The 22,284-nt window shown below is 46.9% G+C and overlaps 3 protein-coding genes across 5 annotated transcripts in view; 1 reads left to right on the forward strand and 2 right to left on the reverse strand.

Moving 5' to 3' along the window:
- The window catches only part of CCDC191 (coiled-coil domain containing 191), a 45,633-nt gene extending 41,368 nt beyond the window's left edge, over positions 1 to 4,265 (forward strand). For both annotated transcript variants that reach the window (XM_067546063.1, XM_067546064.1), the window contains one exon: positions 1,060 to 4,265. In XM_067546063.1, coding sequence (XP_067402164.1) covers positions 1,060 to 1,192 — 133 coding nt within the window. In that variant the 3' untranslated portion in view covers positions 1,193 to 4,265. The remainder of the gene's footprint in view (positions 1 to 1,059) is intronic.
- ZDHHC23 (zinc finger DHHC-type palmitoyltransferase 23) lies at positions 3,555 to 14,930 on the reverse strand. Of its 2 annotated transcripts, XM_067546069.1 has the most exons (5): positions 14,463 to 14,930; positions 12,424 to 13,134; positions 11,502 to 11,669; positions 9,606 to 9,781; positions 3,555 to 3,644 (listed from the first exon to the last, which is right to left on the reverse strand). In XM_067546069.1, exons 1-5 carry the CDS (start codon positions 14,609 to 14,611, stop codon positions 3,565 to 3,567), a joined length of 1,284 nt encoding a protein of 427 aa, XP_067402170.1. In that variant the 5' UTR covers positions 14,612 to 14,930; the 3' UTR covers positions 3,555 to 3,564. The 2 variants fall into 2 exon arrangements, with proteins under 2 accessions (XP_067402170.1, XP_067402169.1); XM_067546068.1 differs by lacking the exon at positions 3,555 to 3,644 and having other exon boundaries at positions 6,893 to 9,781.
- Positions 14,931 to 16,146: 1,216 nt separating this feature from the next.
- The window catches only part of GRAMD1C (GRAM domain containing 1C), a 69,410-nt gene continuing 63,272 nt past the window's right edge, over positions 16,147 to 22,284 (reverse strand). Inside the window, exons 16-18 of the mRNA XM_067546075.1 lie at positions 21,916 to 22,026; positions 20,749 to 20,854; positions 16,147 to 17,573 (exon numbers count right to left, since the gene is read on the reverse strand). Of these exons, the coding sequence (XP_067402176.1) occupies positions 17,496 to 17,573; positions 20,749 to 20,854; positions 21,916 to 22,026 (295 nt within the window). The 3' untranslated portion in view covers positions 16,147 to 17,495. The remainder of the gene's footprint in view (positions 17,574 to 20,748; positions 20,855 to 21,915; positions 22,027 to 22,284) is intronic.

Consider the following 22,284-nt stretch of genomic DNA (forward strand, 5'->3'; position numbering starts at 1 on the left):
GAGTTTGATCCTTAACCTCTCCCGCAATTCTGAGTTCACTGAAGGAGGGGGTGGGGGAAGGTGATGAATGGTTGAGACTTTATTAGTGGATTTGGCTACACAGCTCCTGTTAAAAAGCCAGCTTAGAAAAACTTTTAAGGGCAATGACAGTGAGTCAAGTGATTGTGTGGGAATATTGCAGCATTTCCAGAGCTGCTTTTCTTGGGGACCTTGCAGATTGAATGGGGTCAGCTTATGCCATTTAGGATCTGAGAATCCAGCTGGTTCTTTCTGCCTCTGACCTGATTCTGCAGTGGAAACTCAGCTGACAGTTTTGTTGATGATGAATGAAGTTGAATAAACTCCAGTTTACTCTCCCATAGCTGAGTTGTAATGCAGGTTTAACAAGACTCAGTAAATATTTGTTACAGTCAATACCATGAATAGCTAAGTCTCAAAGACACAGCAGGAAGCAGAGATGTCAGATTACGTTCACCCTTCTGACTATATTGGTATTTCAGCTGTAGAGATGATGTATAGTAAACACGGGATCTGTGCAGACAAGCTCCGTCACTGGCTCATGGGAAGTCAATGACATCAACATGGTTTTTGGTTTTAGTTTGCAGGTTTAGATCACACTCCTGCATAGTTTAATGTTGAACCTGATTGACATGGCTAAGTCAGCAGGTGGTGAACTGGAGGAATGAACTGGAGTAGAGGAGGATCCGGAGAGACTGAAAGTGAGGTGACGACCTGCAGGTCATTGAATTGCACTGAATGAGGCTGCTCTTTTCACTCATTCGTTCCATGAGGGAGCCTCCCATAACGAAGCTGCCCTCATCTCCTTTCTAAAAGAGCCTCATTAGCCTTTATATAACACCTTTCATCTTCTGAGCGCTCAGCAAACACTGACTATTGAATCCTGCCAGTGACAGGAGTGACATCCAGAGGGAAGGCAAGAGAAAAGGGCAAAGTATTAGTATTCTGGGTGGGTCTCTGGCTGCTGTAGAATGGAGCAGAGGCTTTTAATGGCCGTGTGTGAGATGGCTCTGTCCATTTATCTCTTTCCGTTTCTTAAAGGAGAATAACACTGACTATGTTCAGAGCCTGGAGGCAGTACCCAGCACTGATGAAGGAGGAAAAAGAGAAAGAGGCAAGGAGAGAGCAGCTACGCAAGAGAGTAGCTGAAATTCTCCCTGACTTCCGAAGATGACAGGAAGGAGTCTGGGCAACACTCCCTCCTTGATGAGCAAAGTGGACCAAATAGGAAGGATGCGGCTAGTGATGTAAGCTCACCCCTATGAATGACAGGAGCTCTTCCTGGTTTGGTACAATGGGGGGTGGGGGTTGTGTTCTAGGGCCTATGACCACTTTTGTTTCAAGTGCTGCTTTTAACATTCAGTCTAAACTGAGGATGAGAGTGGAAACTGGATTGTTGGCTTCATTCTGTAGCCACTGGGCTGCTTTCCCACAGTGGGAACACGCCATAGCAACACCTCGTGACAGGCAGTGATCAGGGCTAGCACATGAGAATCAAGGCAGGATAAATTCCAGGCCAAATGCACACTTTGCTTACAAACCTCCCTAGGAATTTTTGCTGCTTTTAGCATAGGGCTGTCAATTTGAGACATTGAACTTCCTTCCTAAGGGACAGGAAGCACAGAACCGAAACGTGCCTTTGTGTGCCGGAGGAGAGCTCTGGCTGTCCTTCCGTTGTTAGTACTCTCACCTTGTGATTTGACACAATGTGGCTACATCTAAGAATAAAATAATGGAATCCTCCTACTGTCACCAATAGCAGCATCATTGAACCACCCATGTCCTGCCCTGCCCACATGAGGAACTATTACTAAATGGTTGTATGTAGAGCAGGGGGCTAGACTTCAGAAAGAAGGTGTTTTGCCATTGAGTTAGCTGACAGGATTTGAAACACACCACATACCACCAATGGAGATAGGCATTTGAAGACTGGAATTTGCTTCTCTCTCGCTGGTGTAACAAAACTGGAAACACAGGGCTCCTGTCTTCTCAAGATTTTGCCTGATTGGGTGGAAGGATTGGTTTGAGTGCCGGGTGAGTTACAAAGCAGACCCAAATGCTAAAGAACGAAGGCAATCCTGTTGCCCAAATATTGGTTGCAGACCTGACTGCTGTCAGCTCATATGGGCATTTATATAGGAGTGGAAAGGAGTTGAATGTGTGTGGCTGGAGGATGTGTGAGTATGGTGGGTGATCAGCTGGAAGCATTAAGGTCAGGCTGTGAAGGGAGTTGGGTCACTTGTGTAGGGAGAGAGGGTGGGCGCAGGCTCCCCTCCACTCATTGGTGCTCTCACAGTTACCGTGATGACAGAACAGCAGCAGTAGTGCCTGCCTCTTGGTGCACACTCTTCCTGCTGAAATCTCACCAGTGCCGTTTCTACATGCTAGGGTGCATTAGAGTTGGCCCTTCTGCTCTCATGTTACTGACATCCTTTTTACAGAGAGAACAATTTAATCCTCCCTCATCCTGCTATATTCCTTCACCAGTCAGGAAGTTGCCATGTGGGAATGGTATGTTCACCAGCTCCCCTCTCTAAAGCTGGGTTTGGGTAAAATAATTGCAGTTAGTGAGATGAAACAGCATGTGAAAGGCAGGCTCAAAGTGGCTCTCTCATCAAGACAGAGCTGCAGGTAGCTGGAGACAGGACAGTTCAGGGAACACAGGAATTGCCATAGCGGAGCAGGCCATCATCCATCTATAGCTGGTCTCTCGGAATAGCAGTGGAAGATTCTGGAATGACCTAGCCCTTGGGGAAGTTTCTTCTGAACCAACCCCTCTCATGGCTTGAAACAAATGGGGGCCAATTTTTGGATGCCTGATTTGAGACACCTTGGGTTTGATCTGGGCACGCACAGCTCTTACTAACTTCAGTACAACCTCTGAAAATAACGCATTTCAGGTGGAGCACACAAAGTGAGGCACTTGAAACCAGTGCCCCTTGTGATAGGTGGGCCATACACACACTCTTCAGTATCCTTAGCCTTCTGAATTGCTCCCTTTTCTTCCTGCTAGTTTAGCAGGTTCACCCATTCTCTGGCAGACTTTCTAGTTTGGAGGATTCCAGCAGGGACCATGTCACTGGCAGGCACTTAACTTTTTTTCAAGAGCCTGTGAAGGTCTGGGCTGCTGCAGTTATGTCCCTGAAAAGCTAGGATTTCACAGTTCAGAGAGGTGCAATTTCTCATGAATTTAGTGCTGGAGAACAGGTTAGAATGCAGCCCTTGGAACTAAAATCCACAGGCATGAAACTTTACCATAACACTGTTTTCTTCTGAATCAGACTCGCCCCCTGCTGATTAAAGCCAAACAGTTAGCTGAAATAACCATACACGTGCACACAAAGCAGCCAGAGCCCAGGCAGATTATACAGGTCACCTGTAAAACATTCAGAATGGATGTTAAATTTAAGCTTTATCCCATCAAACACTTCCCCCCAAGGCAGTCAAGTGCAAGAGATTTTGGCATGCTGAGCAGACTTTAATGGTAGAAACCACATCCTTGAAGGTCATGGGGGAAACACCTGGGCACCAGCCCAGTGTCTCAGCTCAGGTTAATTCCTGGTTGCTGGTCCCTTGCTGATCCTCTCTCAAAAGGGAGGTGTTCCATGGCCAGATACACCCTCCAACTGGAAAAAAAAGGGTTTCCTTTAGTGGAGTGAATTCAGTGCTGGTGAAAGGCACTTCTATGAGAGCAGCTTGCAGGCTGAAATATCGTTGCTATCCACAGAACAGGTGGCAGTGCAAGCTTTGGCCACATTACACCCCAACAGTGCTTCAGTCACAGGAGCCACTCCTAGGCCATGCCTGCACCGGCATTTTCTTTAACATCTCCCCCACGTGTGGCTCCACCAGAACGTGCTCCTAGGACCAACAATTGGATTTTTACCTGTGTTTTCATCTAAAACTACTCTAAGCAGGATTAGAGAAGACTGGTTAAAACAGTGGCAGTGACCTACAGCTCTGTTTACTTTAGTGCCTCCCACCTTTGGAGCTCAACTGGTGATAGGTGGGACACCCCTTGCGTAGACACAGCACGTGTCTAGCCAGTAACAGTGCAAGGTCCTGATTTACCTTCTCTTTGTCATCAGTGAACAAAACGTTCAAAGGGAAATAGCTGAACAGCAAGCCAGAGTGCCACACAGGTGAATCCCATAACTGAGCTCAGACAGCAAAGGGCCTTGCAAGCCTTCTGAATAGGCTTTCTCCTTTCATCGGGTGCCTGGAATATTTACAGGATCAAAATAAACTCGCTTCCCACTAATAGCTGCATAGTGTTTCATGTCTGTCCCAGCCCTGGCACAGAATAAGTTCTAGCTCCTATTTATGGTTTTGTTTATTTGGCAAAAGATACCAAGTGAAGAGTCTGGAGCCCTCAGTCCTTGGGGCCGATATGGCACAGGCCACAACAATGCATGGTTTCTCCTGGGGTAAGTACATTAAACCTCGCCTTGTGGTAAGAGAGGGAATTCTTTTCCCTCTGAGACTACCAGTGACAGGGCCAGGTGAAACCAGAGGTGATGATGGCTTGGTCATTGGGGACTGGGCTGAGACCCTCTCCCCAATCTCCACCTTCATTGCACAGCTGACAATGCCCCTAGATGGTGATAGCTTTGTCACTACTGACCTGACTGGATTTGAGTAGAAATGCATGTCTGTAACCCATATGATTGGCCAGAAACATTCAGCTCACCTGCACGGTAACATGGTATAAATTAATCTAGACCACGCTATAGTATTTATGTATTTGAACTCATAACTACATCCCTCTGAAAACACGGGGCACATTATAAAGTGGACACACAACACAATCCTTTTAATAAAGCTCATACATGCAACATTTACATTTAGGGTTCTTCCTCTCACTTAGGAAAAACATCCAAGTTAGAAACAATTCTTTCAGACTCTGTATTTTTCATTTTATCATTAAAAATATTTCCTTAAGGATGTAAACTTTTGGGAAGTCAAATTCCCGATTTCAGGAAGAACCTCGACTTGTCCCTTGCAGGATTTTCACTTGACAAACATCCTTGCAGTGGAAGAAAGTCCTAGGGAGCAGATGCCTCCATTGAAAACATAGTAGAGATAGGGAAAATACATCCATACTAACACATATATCCTGCTCTAAGTGAGGCAATATACATTCATACAGAGAAGAAAGTCTGAGCACATGATTATTAAGACACTAGGCAGCTCTATTTCTTCTTTACAGCAAATGATTTTTGTAAGACACTCGAAAGCAGTCTATTTTGAAGGGAAAAGCACCATTACAGCATAGACTCTGAAATGTGATTGGAGTTACTGGCAGTGCCATTTCTTGGTCAGTAGTGACTTCAGTCATTTGGGAAAGGGAGAGTCAGGAAATAATCTTTAAAAAAAACAAACACTTATCTATCCGAGTATAAATGCAAAATTGAGAAGAGGCAGTTACAGCAAAGTGCCAAGTTATTGCTCATACAACGCACAGTCAACCTGTAGAAGTCCTTGCCAGAGGATGTTTTGAAGGCCAAGATTATAATGGGGTTTAAAAAGACCTAGATAAGTTTATGGAAGATAGGTCCATCAATGGCTATTAGCCAGGGTGAGCAGGGATTGCTGTTTGCCAGAGGCTAGGAATGGCCGACAGGCTAGATCATTGATGATTACCTGTTCTATTCATTCCATCTGAAGCACCTGGCACTGGCTGCTATTGGAAGACAGGACACTGGACTAAATGGACCACTGGTGTGACCCAGAATGGCCATTCTTATACCATGCATCTAACTGCAACAGCCTTCTCTAAATTCACCAAACAGGACACTGGTATCTGGGCAATTCTAGTAGTATTACGACAGTTCTGCCCCTTTAAAATTCCTCCTGGTCTGTAAAGTGAATCCCACTTGGTAGCACTAAAAGTCTCTAAGAAGGATGCTACCAGAGCAGGATAAAACTTCTGACATTTCAAAATGTGGAAGAAGAAAGACAGGAAAAAAAAATTAAAAATTTGCTGGAGTCCCCCGTCTTTTCCAGGTCTAGACACTCCTCTTCTGCAACTCAGAGGACCTTTAAAGGGCCAGAATGGTAATGATTTCTTCATTGTTATACATATGCATGACAATTTACAGGTAAGTAAGAAGCTGGTCTCTGCCCCAAGGTGCTCACATTTAAGCATCAGTTAGACTCAGCTGGGTGCCCATCCTGCAGCTCATCTGTCAAATGCAGCATGCTCCCTAATTACCATATTACTCACAGTGACTATCCCTCTCCCAATCTGCCTTGTATTATTGCACCAACTGGATCCCTTTTTCACAGCCCCAAGACCATCTCTTCATGTCCACTACTGTGGTGGATTTTAACATTTTGCTACAAGTTTGCCCATCCTTAGTCCAACAAGACAAGGTTAAAGCAAAGAACATCCTTCATGCATGAGACAGAGATAATCCACCCTCAATAGAAATGAAATGGGCAGCAATACTCTTCTCAGACTTGCTGCTGTACTGTGGATACTCAAAGGAAGTTCCAAAACAGAGTAAATCTGAAGCTAGTGGCCATGCTGTTCTGTCCTTTTCAGGGCAATACTTCCAGATATTAGTATTTGTGTTACTGTAGTGCCTAGGAGTCCCAGCCATAGACCATGACTCCACTATGCTAAGCACTGTACATACACAGGGGAAAAAAGCTAACATTGTGCTTTCCATCTCAAAGACATTCATGAGGTAATTCTCTCTGAGAAAGGCTAGGACTGTAAACAAGTAGGTGGCCATTTAAGACATCACATTTCCCACCATGGTGCATTCTATGGCTGCTTAGAACTTCCCATTCAGTAGGGACAGAATTCAGATCCTCCTGCCACAAAAACATAGGCCTCTGACCACTTGAACCTCTGTTTTGGCCTGACATGCAGTTGAGCAGCTCCAATTCCATCCACTAGATGGCACTGGTAAACACAAACTAGTTCACAGAGAGGGGTTAAGTGACTTGCCCAAGGTCCTAAGTTCTGTGCTCTAGATCACATGGCCTCTAGTGATTTTTCTCTGCCCAGAAGGCAACATTATCTCAATCTTTCCAAGGTGTCAACAGGGATAGAGGTTTGTGAGGTCACGTTCCTGCCACTCACTAGCTGCACCATGCAGAGAGTGATCACTGCACTAAGGCAAAACCCTTCCCTGTAGGCTCCCCATGGCCCCTATAAATGCATTTCTCTATGGACACACTTCAGTTAATTAGCACTGAGGCAAGTTCTTGATGTGAGCATAACTCCAGGGCTCACACTCCAGTCCCAAGAGAAGTCAGATCAGCATGCTCATCCACTGGCATAATCATCATGATCCACATGACTGCTTTCATGTTGGAATGGGAATAAGGGGCCAGAGGTCTCCACTTCTGATTTTCTTCTTTCCCTCTCTCTGACTGGAGACAGAGGTATCTCCCTTTTAAAGTGTTCACAAAAAGGAGACTGCACAAGTCAGCAGCTCTATCCATATCACTAGGCTTCAAGCACAGCAGTTCCTAAGGCTCATTAATTATGCTCTAGGGCATAGGAGGTGCATATGCTGCTTTAGAAAACAAGAGAACAGTGCAAAGGGGCATATCAACTTGAACTTGGGCATTCTATCATGAGTGAAAGGTGCCAGACCAGCAGATCGGGGGCTGAAGGTACAGTATAGAAAGCAGCAAGGCAAGCTTCCCCTCCCCGCCCTCCCACACACGTCCTTTGGTAATATGCTACATCAGCCCTGCCTTGAAGAGATGACCTCTAAGCAAGGAGAGGGGTGTTGAAGGCTCCAATCAGTCCTTGCTCTGTCACCCAGGGGGCTAAAGACTGTTGCTCTTGTGGAGTGGACACACACTAATGATTACAGTGAGATTCTTCCCAGCTCTGCCTGTGCATCTCAGTCCTGCGCCACAACACTGGAGTGCTCTCAGAGCCTGGGGCTTAATCTAGCCACGCGTAGCAAATTACAGTGGCGTTTACAACATGCACAAACAGGGCTTGGGAGAAGACCTACCAAATAACGTCACTTGTGATTTCAGCTAAAACTGGAGCCCAGGTATGTGTAGTTGAGGGGCAGGTGCACCGAGGCCTCAGGGACCTCTAGCAACCCCACTGAAACGTGTGTGAACAGTTTCATTTGAGAGAGACAGTGGGGGAAGTAATGTCTTTTAGTGGATCAACTTCTGTTGGTGAAAGAAGTTTTTGAGCTTACACAGAGCTCTTCTTCAGGTCTGACGAGTTTGAAAGTTTCTCTCTCTCACCAATAGAAGTTGGTCCAATAGAAGATATTACCTCACCACACTTGTCTCTCTAATATCCTGGCACCAAAATGGTTACTACAACACTGCATACAACATTTTCATTTAGTAGTCTTCTGGGGGCCCAAAAACTTCCCCACATCCCCAAGCCTCTGAGTTGAATCTCTTCTCGCCTTTCCATTTCCTTTGAGAAACATGTCTTCTGGGGTTAGGGCACATTCTCAATGATTGGGGGAAGAGGGATCTGGGGGCCTGTATTTCAGCTGTGAGCCATCTCCCTGGAGTACTATTATTCCTCTCCGATTACAGGGAGGAGGATCACAAGGCAGTAGCAGCATCAGACAATTTACTCCCCACCTTGGCCACTGCCCTAGAATGAGTAACAGCTACTTTGGAACTTACAGCTTTCCCGCTTGGAAAATATTTACCAGCTGTCTGCTGCTAGCAATTGCTAATGGAATAAAATATTTCAAGGGAGTCAAGCCCTTGGATCAACCCAGAGAAGAAATCAACGGCACATACAGGAAGGACCAGTCCTCCTCTCTCTCACACAGATGAAATAGCAATTTTGGGGGGCTAACAGAGGACAAGGCTTCAAACAGCCCTATAGGTGTACTGCTCACAAAGGCACTTAATAGAAGCACTAATGGCTGATGCCGCTTTAAGGATGGGATAGAAGATTGAAAAATGTCCACAAGAGGGAAGAGAGGTCCCAGCTGGGTACTGAAGCTACCACGAGACAATGGCCCTTTTAAGTATCTTTCCCTCAGTCCATCATGGTTGAGACTCTGTCTCTTGGAATGGCCTGCTCGTGGTACCCACTATGGTTTACCTCATCACCACATCATTTGTGAAATGCTAAGAGAGGGGAGTCTGTCCTGACCCCGCAGTGTCCAGCTGAGGCCTAAAGCATGGCATCTGGTTACCTTGACTCCAAAATCCAGATTTGTAGCACCTCACGCATCCAAGTCTTGTGTTATTGTTAATCTTGCTGAATTGTGCATAATTTCTCCACGTGGAGGCAGGTCAGAGAGAAGTGTGATTTTGCCTCTCCTGATTTGTGCATATGGCTTAATTCATTCTGCACTCTCTCTGGCCTGTGGTGTATGAGCCCATCAGTCCTTTAATGCCTCTTACCATCATTTAGTGCCTCACTGACAATGAGATGGGCCCAGCCTCCAAATCAGTACACAATGCCAGTGGGATCCGCGGGGAAGGAGCCATTCACCTCCAAAGAAAGTCATTGCAATCAGTGGGAAAGGGGTTTCACACAACGTCTTCAGCGGAGCGTTGAGGAGTGGGTGACCCCAGAGTCAAGAACTGGCCCCAGTTGTACAGGAAGCCCCGGTTATACTTACCCGTGTCTACCACAATCCCACCCAGCAGCCTGCGCCCAGTGCCCTCCCGCAGAGCCAGCCGAGCTTCTCTTTCAGTCACGTTGTAGCTGATGTTCAGTAGCTGGATGAGGAGGATGTAGCCCATCCCGGCCGTTACAATGGCACAGTACCACACACACGTGAATGACAGAGCAGAGCTGACAGTGGGGAAAAAGAGGGGAAGGAAGCCATTTAGAGTGGGCACAGCTGCTCTAAACTGTAGTTTCAGAGAGAGATTTCCCCTGGTAACAGATTTCCCATCAGTCCCTTTCCACATTTGCTACAATGGCCCCTTTCATCAAATGATCCCAAAGGGTTTTATGGACAAAAAAGCCCCACAACCTCCCTAATGATGCTTAGCACTTACCTAGCTATATACATTTTCAGTAAATAATAACAATTCCCAGCTCTTATACAGCTCTTTTCACCAGTAAAACAAAAGTGTTTTCCAAAAGTCAGTATCATTTTACAGGTGGGGAAACTGAAGCCAGGTCAATGACTAATAATCAAAACACAAAACTTAGCTCTCATCTAGTGCTTTTCATCAGTAGATCTCAAAGTGCTTTACACGGGTCAGTATCATTATCCCCACTACATATGGGAAAACTGAGGTTACCAGAAGAGCCAGGATTTGAACCCAGATCTCCTGAGTCTCAGTCCAGTGTTCTATCCTCTAGGCCAGCACTGTATAAACAATGTTCTTTGTTACCGTGCCTGGGAGAGGAGTAAGCATTAACACCTTTTTATAGCTAAACAAACTCATGCACAGAGATGTGAAGTGACATGCTCAGAGTCACACAGCAAATCTTTGGTGAAGCCGGGAAAAGGAGCCAGGATGTCCTCTGCCCTAACCATTAGATCATACTGCTTACAATCAGACTCTAACGGGAGCTCAAGTCTGATGAGCTCAGATCATACACTCACAAGAAGTAGCAGCTGTGATAGCAACAAGTTTGGGGCCCACTAGGCCTCGTTCCCCATCTGTTCACTAGATCTAGCCACTTGAACGCTCTGGACCCTAACAGCCCACTTTCCCACACCAGTTGAATGGGAGCAGAAGAGGGTGAGCTTTTAGTGCAGCTGACCACTTGTTTGCACATTGAATTCCTTCCTCCCCACCACCCTGATCTTCTCTATTTAGACTGTGATCCCTTTGAAAGCAATGGCTGTCAGCTACTGTATGCTGTACAGGATCTGGCACAAAGGGGCCCCCATCTTGATGGGAGCTTCTAGGGGCTACTGGATGATAAATAAATAAGCACTGGAACAACAGGACAACACAGAGGCAGCTGGGTGGAAGAAGGGTTTGTGGAGCTGGGGAAGGTGTGGTGGGATGCAGTCAGGCAACATGAGGGTTCTTGAGCATTTGGGAGGCAAGTTGGGGCCAGGCAGCAAAAGGGAGCAGGTGAGGAACTATGGAGGGAACCAGAGATAAGAAGGAATGTCTGGGGACTCTGACAGCAGGGATTGGTGGAGGGAGTCAGATGAAGAACCAAAAGTTTGGAAGACTCATGCACTGAGGATGGGGAGAAAGGAAAGAGCAGGAGGGACAAGCATCTTTTGTTTAACACACAGGACTGGGACATAGGAGAACTGAGTTCCAATCCTGGCTCTGCCACTGACTTCCTATGGGACCTTGAGAAACTAACTCTATGCCTCAGTATTCCCTGCTGTAGAATGGGGATAGCACTTCTCAGTCTCCCAGGAATTGTGAGCATAAATTCATTGTCTGTCAGACATAATGTAGGCCACAGGAGATGGACTGGGGCCTCACGAACTGGAAGCAAGTAACAGGTGGGAACTGAGCTGCATGATCTGACCTTTGAGGAAGGACCCAAGTCCCCACCCCTTGCCCTGTCCCCTAAGAAGATTTCTCACCTGTAGTCTGTATAGGTCCCCGGGCAGTAGAACAGCGCTATGAAGGTACGTTGGCCCCTACAGATGGTATCCAGGGTCAGTGTAATTCCATATAGAGAGGTGAGCAGGAAGAGTGAGAGCGCAAGGATAAAGGCTCGGTGGTTCCGCTCCCCTACGCAGCTGTTAATCCTCCAAAGGGCAAAAGAAAGAACATTTTGTAAAACTTCACCTTTCTTTACTTAAAAAACCAAAAGCATCTCTCTTCCTTGACTGAGAGAGCTTGGCTCCAAAGAGCATCTGTATAATACAATCAGAGGCATAAAAATCTACTCAAGGGCACAGGCTAGCAGGTTAGGCCAATGATGAAGGAAATGTAAAAACATATTCGGATGGCATCGTGTCAATATAGCTCTCGGAGAGCCTCCCACATCCTGTCAATTGTCTGCTGGAAGGCCATTAGCCTTTCTTAAAAGCCTAAGAAAGGCGAGCTCTCGCCTGATGTATTTGCACACTGCCATCCCTGGGATCTTGGCCAGCAATTTTAGGTACTCTCCCACTGTTGCTGTAGTACCAGTGCAGCTCCACTGGTGTAATGTTACTGCTCCTACAGTTGCTATCATATTTACACCTGCTTAGAGCATGTTTAAACATCACGGTGGTAAAAATCCTAAGCCCTATTTTACATCACTAGCACAACCATCCGTGGAGCTGGACTGGTTCTAGAACAACAGAAATGTCATTGCAGACTAGGACAGAGACCAAAAACTGGTCTTGAAAGAGGATCTCCTACACCCAAGTTGGCTAGTTATCAGGTCACCCCACTCAGGACAAATGACAGCTCTCAGTATCAAGAGGAAAGGCACCAAGTGCAAGAGGCAGCCCTTTTTGGTAGCAGCAACTTCTTTAACCTTAAGTAACAACCTCAGAAGTCCATGGCACCTACCAGACACAGTGATGGTCCAGTCTCCTTACACACATACCACACAACCGGCAATGCCCAGCCCGAGGTGGCCTAATCAGCTGACATTTGGTGCACCAGTCCTCCTTTGCTTTGTCTAGTCCCTCGGCCAACATTCTGGAACAGCCCTTGGCATCATCGTTCTTAGCACGACCGCTGGTGATGCCAGACACAGCTGCTCCGTGAAGCCCATTGGAGCTCCCCAGGACTTTCCTGTTTGGCAAATCATTGCTGCCTTGGCACGGTGATTTGTCATTGCTCTTTTGGCTGGCAAGGTAGCCAGGGTCCCTCTTGGCTCGAGACACGGCCACAAGCATGAGAATTAACCCACAGGTGAGAATAATCACCTGAGTGTGCCCCACGTGGCCTCGGGGAACCACTTCCTGGAGGAACACATAATACATGTACCCCAGGGAGAACAGCCCCAGGCTCAAGAAAAAGAGAGTCCGTCCCTTCCTCCTGTGTGTGAGGTAGTAGTACCACAGCACCACCACAGGAAGGGATGTCAGGATAACAAGTGCCAACAGGAAGTGCAGTGCTGCTATGTGGAGGAAGACTGGCAGCAGGATGAGTGGTGGGAGGAGGCTGATATTGATCTTTATGGCCCCCTTAAGCCAGGGGATGCGGAAGCGATCCAAGATGGTGTCTGCAATTCTCTCTAAAGTTCCCGGAGGCAAAGATCTGCACGTCAGCCACCTGTTAGGGAAAAGCACAGATTTCTGCTCACATACACGAGACACTTCTGTGCTGTCTCCTCCCCCCTTAGTTCAGTCTCTCCTTAAAATCTATCAGAACCCATAAGATTCAATCACTTCATTAGTGACTCTCATTAATTCCCACTCCCCATTTTTTCTTTAGCCTCTCTGTGTTCTATGCTCATCTGATGTAGACTGCAATCCTTCTGGAACAGGAGCTGTGTCTTTTTAAAGAAATCTCTAAAGACCAATATAAGGTTATTGCTCTATTAATAATATTAGGTCTTCTCTCTCTCTAACTTCTCTGATTCCATCTACCCACTTCCACAAAATCCAACCTGGATTCAGAAAATAATCGCAATATTATGGTGTTTTCACTGCAAAGTCATCAAATTGCAATGCCTGTCTAGAAGAGCTCACGATCCAAGAGTCTCTCTCAGGAATCCAAGTAGCTAGAGAGAACCTACTGCACAAACCAGACCTCAAACAGCAAACATCCTCATGTTACCACACCAAGTCTTCTGGAATCACTGCCCAACAGATTTGTTCAAAATCAGACTCTCTGTTTTACAGAAAATGTGAACATTTTGAAATTTAGTTTCATTTCAGTTAGGAACAAAAACCATTTTTTTTTGACATTTCCCATGATCTAGAAATTCCATGCAATTTTCATTTCAGAAACAATGACTGGTGTTTCTAAAAAGAAGCAGTCCCAGGAAGCAGCTGCTGGATGAAATGGACACAGTTCTTGTAAATTCCACTGCTTTTCACCACTGACTAGCAACAGTGAATCTGACAAGAATCATCTCTGGGAGTCCACAGATCTCTGGCTCTGGGGCAGTCCACAGTGTGGGGCTGCCCTAGTGCTGCGGATCCTGGAAGCCCTGGGTCTCAGCGTGTGAGCGGGCAGGAAACCAGGCGGGAATCCTGCCTGTGGTTCCCTGAAAGTTCTTTGACCCCAGTATGTTTCTCATTTGAGTTTGACCACTGAGAATTTTCCCATGAAATCCTGTTCTGTTGCAGAAATTCCCAACCAGCTGCATTGCCCCAACCCTTTATCCCAACTGGGCAGAAGGCTTTCCACACCCTCAAAATGGCCAGGCACCTGTCAACTGGCACAGACAGCCAGTCCTATCTGACAGGAAGGTGTTTAAAAGTACCCAGGGCAACAGCTGTGCCTAGACTGGGTTTCAGAAGCTGAGCCTGGAGCACAGGCTGCCCAGTCTAAAGAAACTGGTTAAGGAGTGGGCGAAGACACTCAAGGTACCCGGTTAATGAGCCCGGTATGAGCCGCCCGTGTGAAGGTGGCAAGCAGGCCAGGCTCTTTACCTGCTACAGCCCTCGTCCAGGTCCTCGCAGTCACAGCAGCAGGCCGCCAGGTGGTTCTTCTCCCCGCTCCGGTCGATGTACTCGCAGCAGCAGAGCGGCTCCTCCACCTCGGAGCCTTCCCCCTTCCTCCTCCTGCGCCCGGGGTTCATGCCGACGCCTCACCTCGGGCAATTGCGGCTCCTGCGGGGTCGCGGAGGGGACGCTGCTAGCCCGGCCCGGCTCGCGGGGCTCCGCTGGAAGGTCGGAGCCGGCCGTGTCTGACACAAGAGCAAGAAGTGAGCTGGGGGAGGGGCCGCGGGGCCGGGCAGGGGGCTTCAGAGCCAACCCCCCAGGGGCCGCTCACCAGCCCCCAGCCCGCAGCAGCAGCAGCCCGGGCCCCCCATTGCTCTGGCTCAGAGCTGCCCGCCTGCGGGAGGAGAACGGGGGGTGCGGGGTGCCCCCGAGACAACTCAGCCCGTCCTCTCCCGCCAGCCCCTGCCCGGCCCGGGGCCCTTCCCCTTCAGCTCCGCCCTGCCAGTCCGTTCGCTCACGACCCCGCCCCCTCGGAAGAGAAGAGCTGTGATTGGCCAAGCCCCTGCAGGCTCCGTCCCCCAATACTCACCTCACCTGAGCTGGGCGCGCGCCGTCATCGCCACCCCTCCTGCTCCCTGCTGGGGGGCAAACGGCAAACAACGGTCCTCTCCCCTCCTCCCGCGGCGGCGGCTGCTTGTGCCCGTCTTCTTCGGAACGCCCCTCGCGCGCGAACGTCAGCCAATGCTGGCTGGGCCAAACTAGTACGTCACGGCAGGGGGGCCCGGCCTGCTTCAAGGGCGCGTGCGGCGGTAGTTGGGGTCGCAGCACGGCTGGGGAATGACGTTCCTGGCTGCCTCGCAGCCGCCCGAGGCAGAACGCTGCCGCATCTACGTCACAGAGTCCCGCCTCCCAAGCGTGACTGCACGCACGGCTGTCGCTTTGCCCGGCCGGGAGGGGGCGCTCCCCACCCGCCCCGTCCAGCGAGCGCGAGCGGGGCGGGAGGAGGAGCCGCGAGCGCCCTTGGGAGCCGCGCTGCTGCTGCTGCTGCTGCTGCAGCCACACACCCCTCCCCCAACAAGCCCTGGGGACCGGCGCAGACGATGCACGGGTGTAATCAAAGGGCGGGACTCCAGGGCGGGGCGCGTTCCCCCGGCGGTGTTGAACTGGGGCGGCAGCAGCTGCTCCGCTTTAACGCCGCTCTGTCCTCATGAAACCGCCCGGCCGGGGAAGGAAGGACGAAGGAGCGGCCCCGCCCCGACAGGCGGCAGCTACACCAGACACAGCCCCTCCTCCCCGCTCCTGCAGTGCCGGGGGCTGGGCTGCGAACTCACACCGGTTACACACAGCCCCGAGGCGGACCGAGGGCCCGACGCACCTTGCATTGGCTGCTGCAGCAGAGAGCAGGAAGCAAGGAAGGAAAGCGATCCTGCCTGCTCAGTGCACGGTCCTGGGAAGGGCTTGCTGCCCTTAGAGATCCAGTGACAGCACCGCTCCCTTCTACCCGTGTCCTGGAGCTGGCAGGATGGGGATAATGGCTCTAATCTGCAACACAGACAAGACCATCACTCTCTTGTGCTGCTTGTAAAATACTCAGAATCCCATCTACACCCACAGTTCCTGACACCATTCACAGGTGTAAATGGGACACTACTTTTAATAGAATAGATTCCTGTTTTAAAGGAACTCCTAAATACAATATTGTTGTACCACAGTGAGGCCCTGCCTATGCTGGCCTGGGAAATTGTGACCCTTCCTGCAGTACAACATAGCGACCTTTCATATTACTTGTGACCCAACCCTGTTATAATGTCGTCTTGCCTGAGCGAACATAAAAACAAACCCATAACAATCACATCAGACAACCACCTTTTAGGGTTAAAAGATGTTGGTTTGCTTGCTACGAAGACATGAAAACCGTAACACCTCATAACACAGCTGAGATACAAGCATGTTTTTCAAGCATGATTAAACATGCCAGTTTTTGTAGTGTAGACTGGGCAACGGTCTAGCAGCAGCCGTGTTTAACCATGGTTTGGGTTTTCAGGAAATTGCTACACTGTTTCCCCAACCAGTAGAAGGGCCTCCTCTATTTTTCTTTCTACTCTGGTCCCTCTTCTGTCAGACCCTTTGGAAAGGCTAGAACTATCAGAAACAAGATAGCTTCATCTCTGCTAGGCATCACACACAGGATGCCCCCGGTGCTTCAGTCCCCCCCCCCCACAGGTACAGTTGGGGGGCAGTGCCAGGACTACTGCCCTGCACAGAGGGGGGGAGCATGAGACGGGGTGCAAATGAAGGCTTGGCCCCCGGGTGTCGGAGATCCTCCGTACACCACTGTACAGTAGAGAAGGAACAATTTCTTATGGAGTGCTGAAATTTCATTAGGCGAGCTGAACAGATGAGTAGGAATGGGGTGGGGTGAGAGGAATTGCCATAGCCCTCAATATGCAGAACAATTTAATAAGAGATTAAACACTGAGCTCTTTCACTGTTAGTGAAACAGAAATACAAACTTAAAAAATAAATAGGGGTATTGAAAACTGCTGACTTGTTTTACAGAATATATATGCCCATGAAAAAGCATGACTATCCTACCTGTGTGACAAGACCTCCCACCCCCGCTGTACCTCTTAGTGCCAATGATTCTTCAAATCAATATAAAAGTTCAGATTTCATTAGATATAAACATTTGCTGTGCTGAGGTTGCTCTTCTCTGTAATTTGCACATCACAGTTACACAGTACAGTACAATGTTCTCATTCACACTAGGAATTCACAGCTCTGGCTTATTCACAAGAAAACCACATGTATTGGGGGGGTGGGGTGGGGAAGAATTCTCAGAATTACAGGACCTCAAAACCCACCCCATTTTATCCAGAGGTCTTTATTAGCTGCACCAGCAGCTGCTGAGCAAAATGTAGTAAAAAGTCCTGCGACAACAGAATGTCAAATATCCCCACCCCTAAACAGACACACAGCATCTTCATTCTCACGACATCTTGAGTTGTGGGCGTTGTAAGGTTAACTCTCAGTCTCGCTACTCTTAGTCTTGTTCAGGTGATCAAAGCTTCTCTGGAGCATAGAAAGGGAGCTCTTCAGCTGTGGAGATACAACCCCAAGCCCCCCAAAAGTGTATAAATTATGCTGCTGCAAGGATCAAAGAGACCTGGAGAATCAATGATTTATTTTTACATTCAGAATAATTCCCTCCCACCCTTTCATATTAACAGTAGTTTGCACTAAATCATTTATATTACAGTTGCTAGACAAGCACAGGTCTTGGCATAGGCAGCTTTTTAACGACGGAGAAATGACAGTCCTAAATTCTGTTACCTTGCTAGACTAAACTGCAGTAGCAGTGTCTATAATGCAAGAAAGAAACCACCACACTTGTTTTTAACATAGTTACACTGCACATGGCAAATACTGTAAGGAACATCACAACAAGATAGGAAAAATGGTTAAATTCTCACTCCATATATTTAAATATTTAATTTTCTATGTTCTTTAAAATCGCATTTTAGCTCTTTGGAATTAACTACGGTCAGAATGGTTGGGAATTAGGAAACAGGTGAGTCAGAGAGATAAGGAAAAAATATGTGGAATCTGCTTCTACTTTCTGAGATTTCCATCACTCATTGATAGAGAGATTTTTTGTAGCTGTGCTAGAATTGGTTAATATCAGATCAGCAGCAGTTTATGGGCAGGACGCACCTGTGAACAAGGAAGACCAAAAACCACCATTGTCTCATGTGTTTTTCCCCAGGAGCATGGGGGAAAGGCCGAATAAGCAGTTGATAGGCAGGAGTAGCTTGGAGCTCCTCCACAATTTCCCTACCCAGATAGAAGAGTCTATCACATTTCTATGATTTATAAATAATTGTTTTAACTTAAAAGGTTAATAAGCTTAAAAATAAAATCGGTCAATCAATTTCACAATCTTTCATTTGCTAAACCACAGCTTCTGAATCCAGGGGTCACAAACTGGTCCACAGCCTCCCTCTTTTTATGGCAACATGGGGAGGGCAGTATCAAGCCATGGGGAGAGCAAGCCTGGGAGGAAGATGAAAGGAATGATCCCACAAATATCTGCTCTCCCTCAAACACCTTTCTAACGTACATTTTTAAAATATTTTGGGTTTTTTTAAATAAATACTGAAATGGAGACAGAGTCAAATATTATCTGCACACTAATGCCACTGCAAGTGAAGCCATCTCATCATCACCTGTTGTCATCTTACATACACACAGAGCAAGAGGGATAACCGAGCAGAAGCCTGTGGCACACTACACAATAAAGTCCTCAGAGCAGACTAAGGAATTGCCCAATGTTCTTCTCTGAGTCCATTCAGAGAGACGAGAAAGGAATCATTCAAAAGCAATCCTACCTTAACTTTTCCTGGGACAAATGCACTAAAGCCACTTCATAACCAGCATCAAAAGTACTTGATAGATATAAAAGGATCAGCATGGACACTTGCTCTTTGTCCATCACAAGGGGGAGATCACAGAATCATAGAAACATAGGACTGGAAGGGACCTTGAGAGCTCATCAGGTCCAGCCCCCTGTGCTGAGGCAGGATCAAGTAAACCTAGACCATCCCTGACAGATGTTTGTCTAACCTGTTCCTAAAAACCTCCAATGACGGGGACTCCACAACCTCCCTTGGAAGCCTCTTTCAGAGCTTAACTACCCTTATGGTTAGAAAGCTTTTCCTGATATTTAATCTAAATTTCACTTGCTGCAGGTTAAGCCCATTACTTCTTATCCAACCTTCAGTGGATATGGGAACAGCCCATAGCATATCTGAAGACTTATCAGGTCTCCTTCAGGCTTCTTTTTTCATGACTACAAAAAGCCTGAGCATATTTAACCTTTTCTTGTAGATCATGGAGTCTAAACCTTTTGTCATTTTTATTGCTCTCCTCTGGCCTCTCTTCAATTTGTCCACAACTTTCTTAAAATAAGGCATCCAGAATTGGACACAGTAGTCCAGCTGAGGCCTCACCAGTGCCAAGTAGAGCAGGACAATTACCTCCTGTGTCTTACATGCAACACTCCTGTTACTACATCTCAGGATTATATTAACCTTTTTCACAACTGCATCTCATTGCTGGGTCATATTTGTGATCCACTGTAACCTCTAGATCCTTTTCTGTAGTACTACTGCCTATCCAGTTATTTCCCATTTTGTATTTGTGTGCTAATGTAAGGCATTATCAAGTCCTACCAGAGGGTCAGTCTACAGTGTGGCTTGTAACAATGTTTGAAACCATTCCCAAACAAGCTTACAGCCAAAGGCCTTGTGTCTGATAATCTACCAGCAAGACCAACACTGTGTCTGCACTATACTCAAGCTTAAAACTCAAACTGACAGAGGTCAAGGACTCCAGATAACACCAGAGCTGCCTCACCACAACTTTCCCCAAAACAAGGGAGAAAAGTTAGAAACAAAGATGTCAATGGGAAGAATTATCCATATCAAGAGAAGGGTTCTTAAGTATGGGCCTAAATCACCAATTTTGTGAGATGCTGGTGCTTTTCCCCCCTGAAGGTCCATCAACAAGTGGGCCAAACATTCTTCCACTAGGATATGCATTTCAACACCCCCCCGGACATCCTAGAACTTCAGTGAGCAAGACAGGCTGAGTTTCAGCCGAAAAAGATTTCGTGTTTTTCTCCACTCCTTCATTGGTTGCTTTCAGAAAGGCAGCTAATCCAATCTGAATCCAGTTATCTTGAGGTAGGCAGATAACTCCTCACAGCATGAAATTTTCCACTGTGCATCCAAGTTCCATAGTGTTTTCCACTTTTCTTACAAACACCTTTCATTTGGAAACAACTTGAAATCCAGTGGCTGTATGATGCTTCCTGCCAAGACTTTATCTCTAGGCCATACTAGAATAGAAGCAACCCCTTAGCTATCTGCCCAAGTTCCTTTTTTAAGCATTTTAGTAAGATATGCCTCAAGATCCTGGAGTCCCACAGTTATCTATGCTGGCAGATATGATTTCTGCCTTAGCATAGGGTAATCCAAGGAAGCAGAGCTATACATTATGGGAGAAAAATTTTAAAAGGAAAATTTAGACAATGAAAATTTGCCATTTGTTAGATCCACTGGGCTGTGGAACAGTCTCCCAAGACTAGCGGTGAAGCCGACCATATGAAGCTGGACCAGACATTTTTAGAAAACTTTTTAAAAATTATTTGTATGTTTTGTTTCCTCACAGCTACCTCAGAGGCAACAAAATGGTGAGTGAGGAGGAAGCCTACCTGGTCAAGCATTGCGATAGAGTCTCGCAGCACCCCCTTCACCTGCCGGACCTGTTCCTTGTCACGCTGAGGGATTTCCTCTCTGGACACCATGTCAGGGGCTAAGCTGAAAAGGGGATGTGATGAGAATCATCAGTGGCATAGAACAAACATCTGTACATCCATACTCAGCAATCACTGGTCTCCACCGGCACTCATTAGTACTTTCAAGGACCACATTAAGACTGTGAGATGTTACCACTTTCTTAGAGATTTCACCTTAGTGCATTTATATGTACTGGACACTAAGAAGGAACATGCATGTAATTAACAAACTGAATTCCTCAGGCTTCTAAACAGGAGTAAAATCCGTCATCTGAAGGAAAGTGAAAGTGATCTAATTCTTCTGCCAGCCTTAGATTGCAAAAGTCTGTCCTAGCAGGAAATTAGAAGGGTTGCCATTCTCTGCCCCTGCTAAAGATTAGGTTCGATTTTGAAACATTGAAACTTTCAATGCTACGTCCAACAGAGGTGGAACACGACAGGTGGCAAGGTCTGCATCACACAAATGGAAGAGGGGTAGCCAAAGGCATCATAAGGTCATGAACATATCAGCCCTCACACTAAAATCCTTTTAACACAGAGACACGGTTCCAAATTGTCTCCTCCAAGTCAGATACACAAATCTGGTTATTGAGAATATTAAGTCCATTTGCAAACACTGTAATAATGCCTTTATTTGGATAACGTGCATAATGTGTGAAGCTGTAAAGCACAACAGAAGTGCTAAGTGTTAAATTACATAACAGTCCAAAAATAGTCACTTCATCCTTTTAAAAAGTGAGCGGGACATGAACTTTGAGACATTGGTACCTTGCAGGGACCAGCAGAAAGAGGAGGCTATAATCCTGTGTAGATCTCCATGTAGACTGGAGATGGAGAAATACAGCAGGGTACATTGTGCAGAAAGGGGCGAGTTAATCCTAAAATGTCTTGGAGATGGAGAAAACCAGTGGTGCAATGTGCAGCCAGCCGCTGGACAGCAGTGTCGACTGTAAAAGGGCTACAGGTAATAAAAGCCTTTAAAGATTTGCCTCCTGAAATTTGATTGTTATGAGTCCAATCCAATTTATCAGGTTCCTATATTTGGGTGAAGACGAGGAAGAATTCGGTATGAAATTCACTTACTTTAAAGACTTCTCATCCTGAAGGTGGACACGGTAAAACGACTGAGCCGCACGCTCTATCTTTGATAGTTTGAGGAACAGAGTCACATTCAGCAAAACCAAGAGCAGCAAACTGCATAAAGGAAATCAGACTGGTTTAATCATTGCAACATCACTTGGGCCACGATAGCCAGAATGAACAAATGTTCTATCCCAGCTGAACAAACCCCCAGGAAAGAACGAGAGAAAGCGTCATGCAAGAATTTAAGGTGTCAAGAGTGTCTGAGTGGGATGTATTAGGCTGTGAAATAGTCTCACAAGGGAAGCAGTGGAAGTCTCACTCTGGCATTTTTAAAACTAGAGTGGAAGAATACTAGAAAATATACTGTAT

Source organism: Emydura macquarii, unplaced genomic scaffold (genome assembly GCF_026122565.2).
Source record: "Emydura macquarii macquarii isolate MOO-44397 ecotype Brisbane River unplaced genomic scaffold, CSIRO-AGI_Emac_v2 contig_1119, whole genome shotgun sequence".
Lineage (NCBI taxonomy): Eukaryota > Metazoa > Chordata > Testudines > Chelidae > Emydura > Emydura macquarii.